Source organism: Hypanus sabinus, unplaced genomic scaffold (genome assembly GCF_030144855.1).
Source record: "Hypanus sabinus isolate sHypSab1 unplaced genomic scaffold, sHypSab1.hap1 scaffold_301, whole genome shotgun sequence".
Classification (NCBI taxonomy): Eukaryota; Metazoa; Chordata; class Chondrichthyes; order Myliobatiformes; family Dasyatidae; genus Hypanus; species Hypanus sabinus.
Window position 1 is genome coordinate 137,718 of NW_026781164.1, and position 16,470 is coordinate 154,187.

Below are 16,470 nucleotides of genomic sequence, written 5' to 3' on the forward strand. Positions count from 1 at the left end.
CTAATAATATTGTGATTTGTAATTTCCACATTTAGTACATTGCTACTAATGTCTGAACCCAGAAATTTACTCAAATAAGAACTGAAAGACTCTTGACTGGCTACAGAAAGCGTTTACAAGCTGTGATACTTGCCAAAGGGGGTGTTACTAAACACTGACCATGCAGGGTGCCCAAACTTCTGCTTCTGGCCCTTATCTTTTTTTGCTGTTATGAAACTGTAAAAGATGTGATGCACCATCAATAACTCTCTGAGCCGTGAGTCGAGATATCGGCGTTTATTGACTGGAAGAAAGAACAAGCAGCAATTGACCACCATGTTACATCCTGGAGAGTGAGACCAGGGCTCAGGCCTCAATCGCCTTTATACCGGGGTCTGTGGGAGGAGCCACAGGAACAGTCAGCGGGGGGCGGGGGTGGGGGGGTGGTGTCCAGACAGGTATATGTAGTTCACCACAAGATGGAAATAAAATGTAATCTTGCTTAAAATATTAAAGAAATGTGTCATCTTTAACTTTATGCCTTTTGTAATCAGGTCATCTTTTACTTGCTTAGCTATTTACATTAACAGAAATTTTGACTAGGGTTGCCCAAACTTTTGCATGGGTATATCCTGTGCCTTCCGAATTGCTTCCAAAAATTCCAGCCATTGCTGCTCTGTTTTCTTCCCTGCTCGTGATCTTTTTAAATCAATTTTGATCAATTTTTCTCTCATGCCTCTCTAATTCTTTTTATTCCACATTTGACTTTAACTTCTCCTTCTCTAATGTTGGGGTGAATTTGATCACATTAAGATCATTTACCCCTGAAAGTTCTTTGAAATTCAGTGACCTAATTAATTCCGGTTCATTACAACACCCAATCCTGAATAGCTGATCCCCAACTGGGCTCAACCACGAGCTGCTCTAAAAAGCATCTTGTAGGCATTCTAGGATTTCCTCCTCTTCAAACCAACACCATCCCGATTTTCCTAATCACCTGCATGACAATCCCCTATGACAATTGTAACATTGCCCTTTGGCACGCATTTTCTATCTCCCATTGTAATTTCAGGACCTCATTCTTACTACTGTTTGAAGGTCTCTGTAAAATTCCCATTAGGGATTTTTTTTTAACATTTGCTGTTCCTCAATTCTACAACTTCCAACCCTTTGCCACCTCTTTCTAATGATTTTATCTCATATTTCAGAGCCACACCACCCCACTACCAGCTTGTTTTTGTCTTGTTCTTTCAATAAATATACAAGTAACTGAGAAACAAGAGGACCTGCAGATGCTAGAAATCTAGAGAACTACACACAAAGTGCTGGAGGAGCTCAGCATGTCAGGCAGCATCTATGGATGGGAATCAACATTTCGGGCCAAGACCCTTCACCGGGACTCTTGATACCCACAAATCTGGAATATCAACAAGCAAAGAAATAGAAAGTAGTGCGAAATAGGGAAAACCTTTGAAAAAATTTAGTTCACGGCTTAAAAAGTCCTGTTAAACAGAGCTCACTAGTTAACAAATACAATAAAGGCAATAAACACTTTCTTCAATACTGGCATTGACTTATTAATAAGAAAAATATATTGGTCCCATTTCAATCAGTAAAACTTACAAAAGGTAAATAAGAACTTTAGAAAGCTTTAGAAAAGAGTATTTACACTGAAACTCACTTAGATTAACAGGACCCTGGACAGAAGGAGGAACAGGAATAACACACGAGGAAAGATCACACAACAGTCAGATAAAACTTCTATATTTTCAAGAAAAATGAACTGGATTCAGCACTCCATGTGTGTATATACAGTTGTGATACGGAATACAGATCAGAAAAATTAACTGAGAGGCCAACTCAGAAAAATAAATCATCACTCTGGAAGAAATCATTAGCAGGTGGTATGAGTATGGCATCTCAACAATCTCAGCAGATGAGATGTTGACAAGGAAGCATCGAGCACCTGACTGACAGTTGGACTCCTCTTACCAGAAACAGAGGGGTTCCTTGCAGGAATACAAGACAAGCTGGTTAACAAAAGGGGAAAATAAAATCAAAAATACATACAATATTGTTTGTATTTAAGGCAGTAAGTGCTGGAAATGCCAAGAGAAACCAGACACAATCCAACACATTCCAGGATCCAGCAGGAATTTAACTCAAACTGATTACTTATAAAGATAAAATATCATTCACCAAATTCTTGCTTTAAAATACTGACTCATGATTGCCCTCCATCACTTCAGACAAGCCTGTAAGTTCAAGCCTGATCCAGTTTTACAGTCAAAATCTTACAAATGATATGATAATCAATACATTGTTACAGATAGGACAATCTATAATAACTATCCAGACATAATATTACAGGATAAACAAGCAGGAACAACACCCTCAATATATGAAACCATTCCAAACACATAGATGTCACACGGATATAGTTTGTTATCAGTCAAACCACCAAAAGATTTTCTCCATCAATCTGCTTCCAAATGTTGCTACTCTGTCATTTGTTGCCATACCCCACTGCTGATTCCCTTCTCCTCATCATATGTTCTTACCCCAACCATCTTCCAGAGCCCCAAACTCTGCCCTGTGCAGATTTGTCTCTGGTTTCTGACCCTGCTCCATTGAACGTCCTGCTAATGGTTTACCATTCTGCTTTCAGTCTTTGGAAGACAGTGGTGTTTTCTAACACCAGAGAAAATGACCAATAATGTGGTAATGAGCCATGAGTAAGGAGGGTAACTCCAAAATTAATTCTTCCTCAGTCCAGAGATTTCAGGGGTAAAGAACATCTCAGACAGAACTGCAGTCAGCTTAACTTCTTCAGTCTGCAGAGAATTCAAGGGAAACCTCTTCACAAACAGATTGGTGACTGTTTGGAACCCATCACTACAGACAGAGGAAGAGGTGAACAACAGGGGAAGATTTAAGAGGACTGTCCTGGAACAGAATCACTGGCAGGGTTCAGCCAGCCTGTGGTGACTCTCTACTGTACAATAGGTGTAATGTAAATTCAGTAAGTACCAAGGACAGGGTTTAAAATGGAACAGATTTATTTGTCTCAGATGCAGAATATTAAACTCCTGTCCCAGTAAAGTTGAATGCGCAGCAGGAGAATCTCCTCCCATGCCCAGTGACCAGGGTGCAGAACTGGGTGTGGTGAGCAGCAGCAATAATCGCAGAGTTCAGCACTTACAGTCACTCTCAAAATAGCATTCAGCAATGGTGATGGACAAATATCCAGCATGAAGCTTATTGAAACTTTCTCCCCAGTGTGAACCCGTTAGTCTGTCACAAGTGTAACACGCTGTAAGGTTTCACTGCTGATGTAATGGTTTCTCTGTAGCAGCAATATTTAGGTTATGACTAGTGATAACTGGGTTTTGGAGTGCAAGGCTTTCTGATGGCAGAATTTTTTTTTTCTTGTGAGTCTGGAAGAGAGATTATTGTGTTTTTTGCTGGGGAGAGATGAGAAGATGTGAACGGAGAGTGGGGGCCCTTTTGTCTTTTGATTTTTTTACTAACCCTATAGTCAAAGAATGAATTATAAAGATCAATCATTAAATCACATACTGTGTATCATTTGTTATTTCAGGGTACTTAGTTATAACATGGGACACACCACACAGCATCCACCCAAACGAGATTTCTTATGTTTGACCGGGCTGAGTGGCTATCACCCCCATATATTAAGCTGCTAGCCGAAGCGAGATTTACATCAGGTTAGATGAATGACTCCTTTTCCATGTTCACAGCAGCTGACTCGCCTCTTCCCATTGTGAACCAGGTAGTGTGTCATAAGGATAGATAAGTGAATGAATCCCTTTCCACGTTCACAGCAGCTGATTCGCCTCTTCCCATTGTGAACCAGGTAGTGTGTCATAAGGATAGATAAGTGAATGAATCCCTTTCCACATTCACAGCAGGTGAACTGCCTCTTCCTAGTATGAACTCAATGATGCACAATTTGGTTGATTTGGCCGAGAGAAACTTTTCCCAAAGTCTGATCAGTTGATCAGCCTCTAATCAGTATGAACTCGCTGGTGTCTCTGTAGTTGAAATGACTGAGTGAATCGCTTCCCACAGTCTGAGCAGGTAAACGGCTTCTCCCCAGTGTGAATTCGCTGATGTACCTTCAGTTGGGGTGAACAAGTGAATCCCTTCCCACAGTCTGAGCAGGTAAATGGCTTCTCCCCAGTGTGAATTCGCTGATGTACCTTCAGTTGGGATGAACTAGTGAATCCCTTCCCACAGTCTGAGCAGGTAAATGGCTTCTCCCCAGTGTGAATTCGCTGATGTACCTTCAGTTGGGATGAACAAGTGAATCCCTTCCCACAGTCTGAGCAGGTAAACGGTTTCTCCCCAGTGTGAATTCGTTGATGTACCTTCAGTTGGGATGAACTAGTGCATCCTTTCCCACAGACTGAGCAGATGAACGGCCTCTCTCCAGTGTGAACTCGCTGATGTACCTTCATTTGGGATGAGCAAGTGAATCCCTTCCCACAGACTGAGCAGTTGAACGGCCTCTCCTCAGTGTGAACTGACTGGTGTACCAGTAGTGCGTGTGACAGAGTGAATCCCTTCCCACAGTCTGAGCAGGTGAATGGCCACTCCCCAGTATGAACTGACTTGTGTACCAGTAATTCGTGTGACTGAGTGAATCCCTTCCCACAGTCTGAGCAGGTGAATGGCCTGTCCCGAATGTGAATTCGCTGATGTTCCTTCAGATGGGATGACCGAGTGAATCCCTTTCCACAGTCTGAGCAGGTGAACGGCCTCTCTCCAGTGTGAACTCGCTGATGTACCTTCATTTGGGATAAGCAAGTGAATCCCTTTCCACAGTCTGAGCAGGTGAATGGGTTCTCTCCAGTGTGAACTCGCTGATGTCCCTTCAGTTGGGATGAGCAAATGAATCCCTTCCCACAGTCTGAGCAGGTGAATGGCCTCTCTCCAGTGTGAACTCGCTGGTGTCTCAGTAGGTGAGATGCCTGAGTGAATCCCTTTGAACATTCCGAGCAGATGAACGGCCTCTCGCCAGTGTGAACTTGCCGGTGTGTCTGTAGTTGACATGATCGACTGAATCCCTTCCCACATTCTGAGCAGGTGAATGGCCTCTCCCCGGTGTGAACTCGCTGGTGTCTCTGTAGTTGCGATGACGCAGTGAATCCCTTCCCACAGTCTGTGCAGATGAACGGCCTCTCCTGAGTGTGAACCAACTTGTGTCCCAGGAGGTCGATTGACCGAGTGAAGCCCTTCCCACAGTCTGAGCAGGTGAATGGCCTCTCTCCAGTGTGAACTCTCTGATGTACCTTCAGCTGATATGACTGAGTGAATCCCTTCCCACAGTCTGAGCAGGTGAACGGCCGCTCCCCAGTGTGAATTCGCTGATGTACCTTCAGTTCCGATGAGCAAGTGAATCTCTTCCCACAGTCTGAGCAGGTGTATGGCTTCTCCCCAGTGTGAACTCGCTCATGTACCTTCAGGTTGGATGATGAAATGAATCCCTTCCCGCAGAATGAGCAGAGGAACGGCCTCTCCCCAGTGTGAACAAACTTATGTCCCAGTAGGTCGGATGACCGAGTGAATCCCTTTCCACAGTCTGAGCAGGTGAACAGCCGCTCCCGAGTGTGAACTCGCTGGTGAGCCATGAGGTCAGATGACCGAGTGAATCCTTCCCCACAAATACAGCAGATGACCAGCCTCTGCCCAGTGTGAACTGACTGGTGTGTCCACAGGTGGGAAGACCGACTGAATCCCTTCTCACTCACAGAGTAGGTGAATGGCCTCGTCAGAGTGTCAACTTGGTGATGTCCCTTCAGATGAATGGGTTTCCTCCCTTGTTTAAAATGTCAGGCGTGCCAGTCAGTCAGATGATTGAGTGAATCCCTCCCCACAGTCTGAGCAGGAAGGATGATCGAGGAAATCCTTTGTTCCACTTCTTAAATATCTGGATAGAGACAGCAAAACTGGTGTGTGGTGCTCGAGATTCCCATAGATTAATTCTTTGTCATTTTTAACCTGTAAAAAGATATACAAAATCCATCAATGGGTGTAGGACAACATTTCAGATGAGATCATTTGAGTTGTCATGGTGTGATCTGGCAACACACTCTTACAGTGAAGTTCAACCCGAGTTGGAGAGAGAAATCATCTTCTAACTGGGCAGAGAGCTGGTATCTGGAATGACCACTAAACTCTCAGATGTTCTTCCTGTGTCTCTAAGAATGGGGCATTTCTGCCATCTCCAATCTGTGACCTGACTCAGTTTGACTCTCTCCATTGATATTTTTCCCTGTTTACTGAGCTGCATGGGTGCCTGGCCCCACAGCAACTGAAATACTCACACACAAAAAGCCAGCAGCGCATTCCATGCACCCACCACTCTCTGTGTAAAAAAAACTTACCCTGACATCCCCTCAGCATCGATTTCCAAGCATCTTAAAACTCTGCTCCCTTGTGTTAGCCATTTCAGCTCTGGGAAAATATCCTCTGGCTATGCACACAATCAATGCCCCTCATCATCTTATACACCTAAAAAAGGGTCTTAACATAAATAAGGACATATCACATTATACGTGATTGAGTTCATCTGCACGTTCACACAACCTATGTAGCAGACCTGTAACAGGTAATGAAGGATTTTCTCACCAAAACTTTTGCACATTGTCCATATGTGGTTTGCTTACTAAACTATGCTTTAAAAAGTCAGATTTGCAAATATCACTCCACTTCTTCCCACTTGCAAATTCTCCAGCAACTTTTGCATCGCCACAACACACACAGGTAACACCAGTTTCTATATTGGACATAAATATTTCCCCTGAACCCATCAGAGGAATTGAGGATATATTAAAAAAAATCATTTTGAACCTATGTAATCTCTGACTAAAAGAATAATTGGTACTGAATAGGAATTTTGAACTGAAGTGAACTCAGTCTTCAGCATTTAGCTAAGACAGGCTCAATACCAGTTCTCTGCAGCTTGCAGAGAGACACACTGAGAACTGATAACATTATACATTGTACTCTCATTAGCTGATAACATTATACATTATACCTTAGCTGATAACGATTGTTCTCTTGTTTGAGTAAATGGAGGAGGACTCAGTGATAGGACAGGAATGAACTTCTGTTTGAAATTAAGCCAGGGCCTTGCAAAGGGAATAACTGACAAGGACTGGACAGTACATCCACCTGTAACTAAAACCTTGATTTAGCAAACTCTCAATTCTAATAATTACATTTTGCACCAACAGACTTGTTGGGTGTACCAGTTCAAATAACATCTTGCAAAAGTAATGTATGGGCTTGCTATGTACAAGTATACAGCTGTAACCTGAGTCAATAACAAGTCAGTCCACTTGCTAAGATAGTGGCAGTGCTTGCATGCCTTCCCTTTGACAACTGGGTCTCAAACTCCTGCAGGAGAATGCACAATAAACTGTGGTGATGATAGGAAACTGGGCTTCTGTGTATTATTTGGATTCAACTTTTAACATTTGTCATCATGAACAGGATCCCAATACAGGGAGTGCCAAGCAGACGGGCTGAGCAAATGGCTGGACCACTCTGGGGACTGCAGAGACTGACCGGGTGCCCAATAGTTATTTTAATTTTTGTCGCTGTCCGTTAGTTCCTTCACAGGTACAGTCCCTCGTGGCAGGAGGCAGATCTGCCATGTAAATTAATCAATTGCGCAGGATGTGCCAGCCGGGTAAAGTTACCCGATTGATAATTGAGCAGGAGGCTTTGTGCCGAGTAAATGACAAAGAGAACATGGGTCAATTGCAGTCGATTTAGAGTTTTCCAGACAAGGAAAACGATTTTCAAATGTTGAGTGCAGCGCTGAATAAGAAATTGGGGAACAATATGTGGCCACTGGGGGGGAACCTGGGATATTACCTCATGAGAACAAGCAGTAAATTTGATATGGAAAATGAACTGTGGAATGAAGTGGAAATTGTGGTAAAGGGAATGGAAGGAAAAGCAGATGTGCAGTGGAACAGTATGTTATTAGCAAGTTGGAGTAAGAATGCATGTGACAATGGGATAGAGGTATGACCTGCAAAGGTTGGGTGATGCTAAAAGTGAAGTGTGAATGGGTGCATGGATGCCGAAAACGAGAGCAGGAAAAACAAAGTAAGCAAACCAAGGCCGGCCTAGATAGGAGAGAAGGGCAGGAACATCAGACAGACAGACAGATATACTTTATTGATCCCAAAGGAAATTGGGTTTCATTACATACTGATAGGGAAACAAGGGATCACAAACCCATGTCTGTCATACCAACCCTGTTTGAGGACAGTGACCATGATGAGGAGTGGGCACCACCCGTACCTCTCCTACCTTGCCAGGGGCCAAGTGCACCCATTGCCCCAAAACCCCAATGGTGACTGCTCGGGAAACAGGGAAGGGAGGTTCTCTTTATTCTCAGATCCCGAATGGGAATACTGAGGATTATTTCGAGACAGGGAGGGAAGAATCCAATAAAACCACAGAGTTAATGGCTCCACAAAGACAATTACCCACCCGAATGCTGCCCAATCCACGAGCAGGAGGAGGGAGAGCCCTCAGTGATTCCTGTGTATGCACCCTGGAAGCCTCAAGAAATGATAATGATCATGAATCAGGCCCCAGACAGAAGAGAAAACCCAGCACAGTTTGCTCAGTGCGTCCGCAGTACAAAAATGTTTACTGCGACTCCACAAGATTTATTTGGTCTCTGCTGCATGACGAGGGGTGAAAATGGAAGGCAGATTTGAGATACCAAAGCTATCAGGAGTTACAGGTGGGAAAACATAATGAGAATGAACAGACAGGCCAGATTTTTCAAGCCTTGGAAAGGGCTCTCCAACAACCTGTAAACATCACTAAAGTACTTGAATGCAAACCTAAGCCTGGGGAATCAGGACCAGACTATTGGGAGTGATTTGTGGCCTGCTACGGCACCTGCACAGGAGACCAAACATTTAATGATTGGAATCTGTCCCCCCAGTTCAATACCCTACTGCTCCAATGCTTACCAACTGAGTTAGCCAACATGATTAAAACAAATAATATGGATTGGCCTGACAAAGACCGAAATCGAATGTGATGAGCTTTGACATATCATTCTGACCCGACTTTCGAATCCTGATCAACCCTGAAGGGAACTAATATTAAAGGTGACTATGTTCAGTGGAAAGGAGGATGTGAGTGGGCGACATCTGGGGATCAGAAATGGGAACAAAAACCTACCAACGGACAGGTGGGGACAACAACCCGTTTAGAAATTGACAAGCAAGGATGCCTCCTACTGTGAGTTCCACCCCTGAGGAAGAGCCCAATGTAATATTGCAAGTTGCTGGAATTTCATTTCTGTTTATGGCTGATGTGGGGGCAATCACAACCACTCTCGATCAGGAAATAGTATTGGAAAAGGGATTCCAGCTATCATACGCTACAATCACTCTGTCTGGGTTCGATGACACGGAACACACATATTCACGTACATGACTACGGGAAATAATTCCCACTACGGCCTGCCAGAGATGCTGAGCTCTGACAATGGCCCACACTTTGTGGTGAAAGTAAACAAATGGGTATGTAACAAACTAGCTATCAAGCAACAATTCCACTGTGTACACCACCCACGGGCCGCTGGCAGAGTGGAAAGAGCCAATGGCACTCTGAAGAGTAAACTGGCCAGACTAACAGTGGAGACTGGACTCACTTGGTTGAAGGTCCGACCATTAGCCCGAATCCACATGAGGGTTACCCCACAGAGGAAAACAGGGTTGTCACCAGCTGAAATCATTTCTGGACGGCCCATGAGGACACCCTGGGAACAAAGTCTCAGGATTAAAGCCAAAGTGAATAAGAATAAGGAACCTTGGTTCTCGATGGATATTGGAACTCTGATAAAGAAGAGAGAGATGCATGACATGTGTAAGAAACAGGGAGCAAACAAGGTACTTGAGTAGTATAGGAAGTGCAAAAAAATACTTCAGGAAGAAATCAGGAGGGCTGAAAGAAGACATGAGGTAGCGTTGGCATTCAAGGTGAAGGACAGTAAGAGCTTCCACAGGTTTAGTAATAGCAAAAGGATAGTTAAGGAATCAAATTGGTCTTCTTGAAGATCAGAGTGGTCGGCTATGTATGGAACCAAAAGAAATTGGGGAGATGTTAAATGTTTTTTTTTTGTGTGTCTGAATTTACTAAGGAAACTGGCATGGAGTCAATGGAAATAAGGCAAACAAGTATTGAGGTCATGGAACCTATACAGATAGATGAGGAAGAGGTGCTTGCTACCTTGAGGCGAGTAGATAAATCTCCAGGACCTGACAGGTTATTCCTTGGGACCCTGAAGGAGACTAATGTTGAAATTGCAGGGGCCCTGGCAGATATATTTAAATGTCATTATCTACGGGTTAGGTGCCAGAGATTTGGAGGATAGCTCATGTTGTTCTATTGTTTAAAGCATGCTCTAAAAGTAATCTGGGAAATTATAGGCTGGTAAGTTTGATGTCGGTCATGGGTAAATTATTGGAAGGAGTACTAAGAGATAGGATCGACAATTATTTAGATAGACAGGGACGTATTAGGGAGAGTCAACACGGCTTTGTGCACGGTAGGTCATGTTTAACAAATATATCAGAGATTTTCGAGGCGGTTACAAGGAAAGTGGATGAAGGCAAGGCAGTGGATGTTGTCTGTATGGACTTCAGTAAGGCCTTTGACAAGGTCCCACATGGGAGGTTAGTTACGAAGATTCATTCACTAGGTATACATGGTGAGGTAGTAAATTTGAATGGGAACTGAGAAAGGGAGAAGTCAGAGAGTGGTAGTGGAGGATTGCTACTTTGAGTGGAGGACTGTGACTGGTGGTGTGCCACAGGGATCAGTGCTGGGTCCAATGTTATTTGTCATCTGTATCAATGATCTGGATAATAATCTGGTAAATAGGGTCAGCAAATTTCTTGATGATACAAAGATTGGAGGTGTAGTGCACAGTGAGGAAGGTTTTCAAAGCTTGCAGAGGGATCTGAACCAGCTGGAAAAATGGTAGATGGAGTTTAATACAGACAAGTGTGAAGTATTGCACTTCGGAAGGTCAAACCAAGGTAGAACATACAAGGTAAATGGTAGGGCACTAAGGGGTGCACTAGAACAGAGGGATGTAGGAATACTGATACAAAATTCCCTAAAAGTGGCATCACATGTAGATAGGGTAGTAAAGAGAGCTTTTGGTACTTTGGCCTTTATAAATCAAAGTTCTGAGTATATGAGTTGGAATGTAATGGTGAGGTTGTATATTGCATTAGTGAGGGGGAATTTGGAGTATTGTGTGCAGTTTTGGTCACCGAATTACAGGAAGAATATTAATAAGGTCGAAAGAGTGCAGAGACAAGGATGTTGCTGGGACTTGAGAAACTGAGTTACAGAGAAAGGTTGAATAGGTTAGGACTTTATTCCCTGCAGCATAGGAGAATGAGGGGTGATTTGATAGAGGTGTATAAAATTAGGATGGGTATAGATAGAGTGAATGCAAGCAGGCTTTTTCCACTGAGGCTAGGGGAGAAGAAAACCCAGAGGACATGGGTTAAGGGTGAAGGGCAAAAAGTTTAAAGGGAATATTGGAGGTGGGGGGGGGGGCTTCTTCACAACTGGGTCTGACTGGTACTGGCATAACTGGTTCGTCTGGGCACATTCTGTCTCACTCCCAACTATTTTGTACCTTCCTTTGCACAGGCATGTAATGCCTAAAGGACCAGTGTTTGAGTAAATGAGACTCACCAGACTTTCTCCTGACTGAATCAATGGAAACCCTGAGTCAGATGGGTTCTCTACAGTTTATGCTCTCAGTTCTCGGGCTGGTTCACTTGTTGCTGTTCCCATGTCTTCAGTCGTGGTTTTTCTTCCAATAAATCTCTCACTGCAGGTCTAACTTTAACATGAAAGATAATGAAGCACATTAACAATGAAAAGGAGGACCAAACATATCTGCTTAATGTTACTAGGAACAAAACTCACTGAAATTTAAACATTGAAGGAAAATATAATGATCTCAGTGAACAATCTTTTATTGTCCCTCGCATGACACAGACGATATGGGATTAGAAGGATCCATCATCCAGTCACGGTAAGACATACGACACAGGAACAGAATCAGGTGATTCGATCCATCTGGTCTGTCCCACCACTCAACCAGGGCTGATTTTTATTCCAGCACCATATTCCTGCCTTCCTCTTGTAACCCTGAAGCTACTCAGCAATCATCAGTATATTAATCTGTCACAAATATACACAAATGACAGCCTCAAACAAATTCCACATATCAGACATCTTTTAGTAAAAAAAAAATTCTTATCTCAGTTTTAAAGGGAAGCATCTTTATTCTGAGACTGTGCTGTCAGATCACAGACTCCCTGTCTGATGGAAACATCCTCTCCATGCCCACTGTATCCAGGCTTTTCAGCATTCGGTAGGTTTACTTAGCCATACACCCCTCCACCACCCCCACCGTCCCTCTGAACTCCATCGAGCACAGGTCAAGAACCATCAAATGCTCCTCACACGTAACACCGATCAAGAGATTATTCATGTGAACCTCATTAGCAACAACTGCATTGGCCACATTTCCAGGGATAAAAGACAAATTGGTTCCAGCAAGTTGTGCTTCCTTTACTGTTATACTATCACCCCATTTCCAGATTAAAACAGGACCATTTCAGGAAATTTGTATTACAGATCTTGTCTTGTCTATACTGGACCGACCGCCGTCGCTGGGCTTGCAGGAGTAACGTGTGGCTCTGCTCTGCTGCGTGGAGCTGAGGCTCGAACCATTCTCCCCCTGGACTTCCCAGTCCCTCGGTAAAGCAGGCAGTAAAATCAAAGATCCCCACAACCTGGGACGTTCTCCTTTCTCACCCACCCCAGTCCGGGAGAAGACACAACAGCCATAAAGCTCCAGGACAAACGCGAGGAGCTTCAGGAAGCGAGACGAGTTCGGGGACGTTAATGGGACTCAGTGGCCAAAATCACACCACGTGATCTGGCATCACAAAGCGGAGGGCGGGGCGAATCTGCGGCACACAGCCTCACGTGACCTGTCGGCCGGACTTCCATTTCAATTCTGCGGAAACAGACAGCCTGGGCTCCTGGTTTGGATCGTTCAATGCAGATTAAGTGAAGTCGCAACATTTCTGACGAGCCCAGTTAGTTGGGAAACAAATGAATTCCTGGCCCTCAGTTCGGGGCTCACGGCCAACATCGGATCTCCCCGCTCGGGATCGGTCTCAATACACACCGATGGGAAAGTGATATCTTCGGCCCGCAGACAGTGATCCCGACGGAAGAGACGAAAGTCTTTCGCGAACACACAGCCGACCCACTTCAGCTCTGAGTGGAGAGGATAACACCGTCCACCCGGAGACTGTGAACATGCGCGAAGAGATTGTTACATCATCGGGAGGCGGGGCCTCGGAAACAGACGCGCAGATGCTGCCCATCTGCGGTTAAATGGGAGGGGCAAACGGGATCACGTGTCGGGATTGGCGACACCTCCCCCCCCCCCCCCCCCCCAGTCAGAGACTCCAGCTACTCATTAGTCTGTGGAAAGAAGCAAACTTGCCGCTCACATCTCCACTCACCTTAAATGTATTAGACATTTCAACCCCCAGGAAAAATATATCGTCTGTCCACTCTATCTATTCCTCTCGTAATCTTATAAACGTCCATCCAGTCTCACCCCTGCGCCGCTCTGGAGAAAACAACACAAGTTTATCCAGCCTCTCGTTATAGCTCATGCCCTCTAATCCAGGCAGTGCCCTGGTAAACCTCTTCTGCGCCCTGTCCAAAGCCCCGACATCCTTCCGAGAATGGGGGTGACCAGAACTGTATGAAACACTCCAGATGTGGTCTAACTAGTTTTATCAAAATGTGTTACGAACTGTAACGTTTTAGAAACGAACCAGCAGCAATAGAGTTCACACCGGAGTCTGGTTTTGATGTTAAAACCATTCTCTTTATTAGTATATAGTAACTTAATGAAATAAAAGAAAGTTGACAGTGTTATGTGTATATATGTGTAAATGTAATTCCCAGAATATCGAGGCTGATGGAACAATGCTTAGAGTCTTGAGATGGTAAAGTAGGAAAGTTCAGTAATCCACGGAATAAATGATGGGACAGAGATATTTGTAATCCAGGGTGAAACGTAGAGAAAAGGCCGTTACTTCAAAATAACCATCGACGACGTTCTTATCCGCTGAATCCGTCCACATACGAGTCATCAGCGAAAGTGACCTGTCACAGGAATACCGTCTTCCAGGGGTTACCACACAACATACCCAGGCAAAGGTTAACACAAGATATGCCAAACCCCACTCCTGTGGATTATACGAAGTGACAGCCACACACAATCGTTGTGGTTCCGTGTACCGATGATCAACCCACTCTTGCGGGCAAAGGACAGTTCAAAGCCTCAGCTGCGACTAACTGAAGCGATCAGCTTTTCCAGTCTCTCTCTCTCTCTCTTTAGACTGGCCGACTGCCTGTCTGCAGATCGCTCTCTCTCTCTCTCTCTATGGTTCAGCCCACAGTCAGCGCTGTCAGCCTGTGACTGACGTCATAGTCCCGCCTCCTCACGCCGGCGCTCTTAAAGAAACAGTCACAGTACGACCGCAGGCTCGGAACAGCCGCAACACAACTTCCCGACTTTTCAACTCAATGCTTCAACTAATAAAGACAACCACGCCATTTACCTTCTTAACCACCCGATCAATCTGTGCTGTCTCTTTCAGGGAGCGATGAACTTGGAGTCTAAGATCCCTCTGATCATCAACACTGTTCAGGGTTTTGCATTTAACAGTGTACTGTCTCATACATTCGACCTACCGAGCTGCCAAGATGATCATCACTAATCAAATCTCACTGAGATTTCTCAGGTCCTGTTGAATTTATTGCCAAGTGCAAAAATACGGGAAGGTACAGGTACAGAGAAACACTGACTTGTGGCAGCATCACAGGCAAGTACATTCAGATAACACACGGAACACAAATGATACGATTCTTTGTCAGTAACAATCTGTAAATATCTTTTATGTTATTAACAATGTATAAAATATATTGTGTCATGATCAATATTAAAATCTGCATTTTGTGTCAATAACAGACTTGCAAAGTTTGAATTTGGTCCCTGTCTCCATCCCTCCTCTAATCCACAACCAGCTCCTTTGTTTTTGTCACAATGAGGGAGAGATTGTTTTCTTGACACCACTGTGTCGGGGTGATGACTTCTTCTCTGTCGGCTGCCTCATTATTATTTGAGATTAGGCCAGTCAGTGTAGTGCCGTCAGCAAATTTAGTTAGCAGATTGGAGCTGTGGGTGGCGACACAACTCATGGGTGCACAGAGAAAAGGAGGGGGCAAGAAGACAACCCTGTGGGGTATGTGTGCTGAGGGTCAGAGAGAGAGAGAGAGAGAGAGAGAGAGAGAGAGAGAGAGAGAGAGAGAGAGAGAGAGAGAGAGAGAGAGAGAGAGAGAGAGAGAGAGAGAGAGAGAGAGAGAGGTGAGCGAGCCCACACTTAGCACATGCCGGCGATCTGTCCGAGGAAGTCCAGGATCCAGCTACACAAGGCAGGGAGAAGGCCGAGGTCTCTGAGCTCCATGTCGATACTTCACGCCTTCGTACGGCTACTGCTCTGCCCATGACTGCAAGGAACTGCAGAGAACATCAGAGAAACAAGCCTCCACTTCGTGGTCTCTTCCTACATTCATTCCCCTCCCTCGAAAAAGCAGGCCATGTACTCAAAGACCCTCACAACCTGGACATTCTCGCTGCAAACCCGCTCCCGCATCGGGGAAGAGATACAAAAGCCTTAAAGCGCGAACCACCCGGCTCAAGGACGGCTTCCTGTCTGTGGTTATAAGCCAAATGAATGATAAAATGGACTCGGCCTCAGAATGTAACTCGACGTGACCCTGCACCATATGTCTATCTGCACTGCACTATCTCTGCAGCCATAATGCTTTGTTACATTGTTGTTTTGTCATTTACATTTTTCATTTTTAGAATCTTTTTAACTAGTACATAATCTTCTCCAGCTATAGAATGAAACAAGACTTCAATAGATTAATATGTATAAAATTAATAAAGCTGAAGAAAAAAACTAATCGCAAAATATAAAAATGGAAAATATATATAGGAAAAGGAAGGAAATAAAGAACCCCATCTAACTAGGGGGGAACCCACTAACAACAAAAAAGGGGAAAAACCCATTAGGAATCAACCCCCTGGAGCAAAACGTTTAACCATCATCTAAATATAAAAATAGAATCATCAACCGCCATTTCATATTTATAAAAAAAAATAAAAGTGGAAGGAAACCATATAGCATAGTTCAAATTAAATGATAATATTTGGCAAAGAACCCCATCTTCTCTCAAAATCGAATCGAGGATCAAAAGTTCTCCTAATTTTTTTCAAAATAAGACATAAGATTC

At 44.1% G+C, this 16,470-nt stretch overlaps 1 protein-coding gene and 1 pseudogene across 2 annotated transcripts; one reads left to right on the plus strand and one right to left on the minus strand.

The window, feature by feature from the left end:
- Positions 1–16,470, plus strand: part of LOC132388341 (zinc finger protein 585A-like) — a 61,768-nt pseudogene that overhangs the window by 13,688 nt on the left and 31,610 nt on the right.
- LOC132388338 (zinc finger protein 420-like) lies at positions 1,728–13,406 on the minus strand. 2 transcript variants are annotated; one of them, XM_059960677.1, is made up of 3 exons: positions 13,274–13,406; positions 11,761–11,911; positions 1,728–6,003 (listed from the first exon to the last, which is right to left on the minus strand). In XM_059960677.1, exon 3 carries the CDS (start codon positions 5,631–5,633, stop codon positions 4,008–4,010), a length of 1,626 nt encoding a protein of 541 aa, XP_059816660.1. In that variant the 5' UTR covers positions 5,634–6,003; positions 11,761–11,911; positions 13,274–13,406; the 3' UTR covers positions 1,728–4,007. The 2 variants fall into 2 exon arrangements, with proteins under 2 accessions (XP_059816660.1, XP_059816661.1); XM_059960678.1 differs by having other exon boundaries at positions 11,761–11,907; positions 13,274–13,404.

What these genes read in the sequence shown, in the direction of transcription:
- LOC132388338 (XM_059960677.1), bottom strand. Translation starts at nt 5,633, where the DNA reads ATGGCTCACCAGCGAGTTCACACTCGGGAGCGGCTGTTCACCTGCTCA.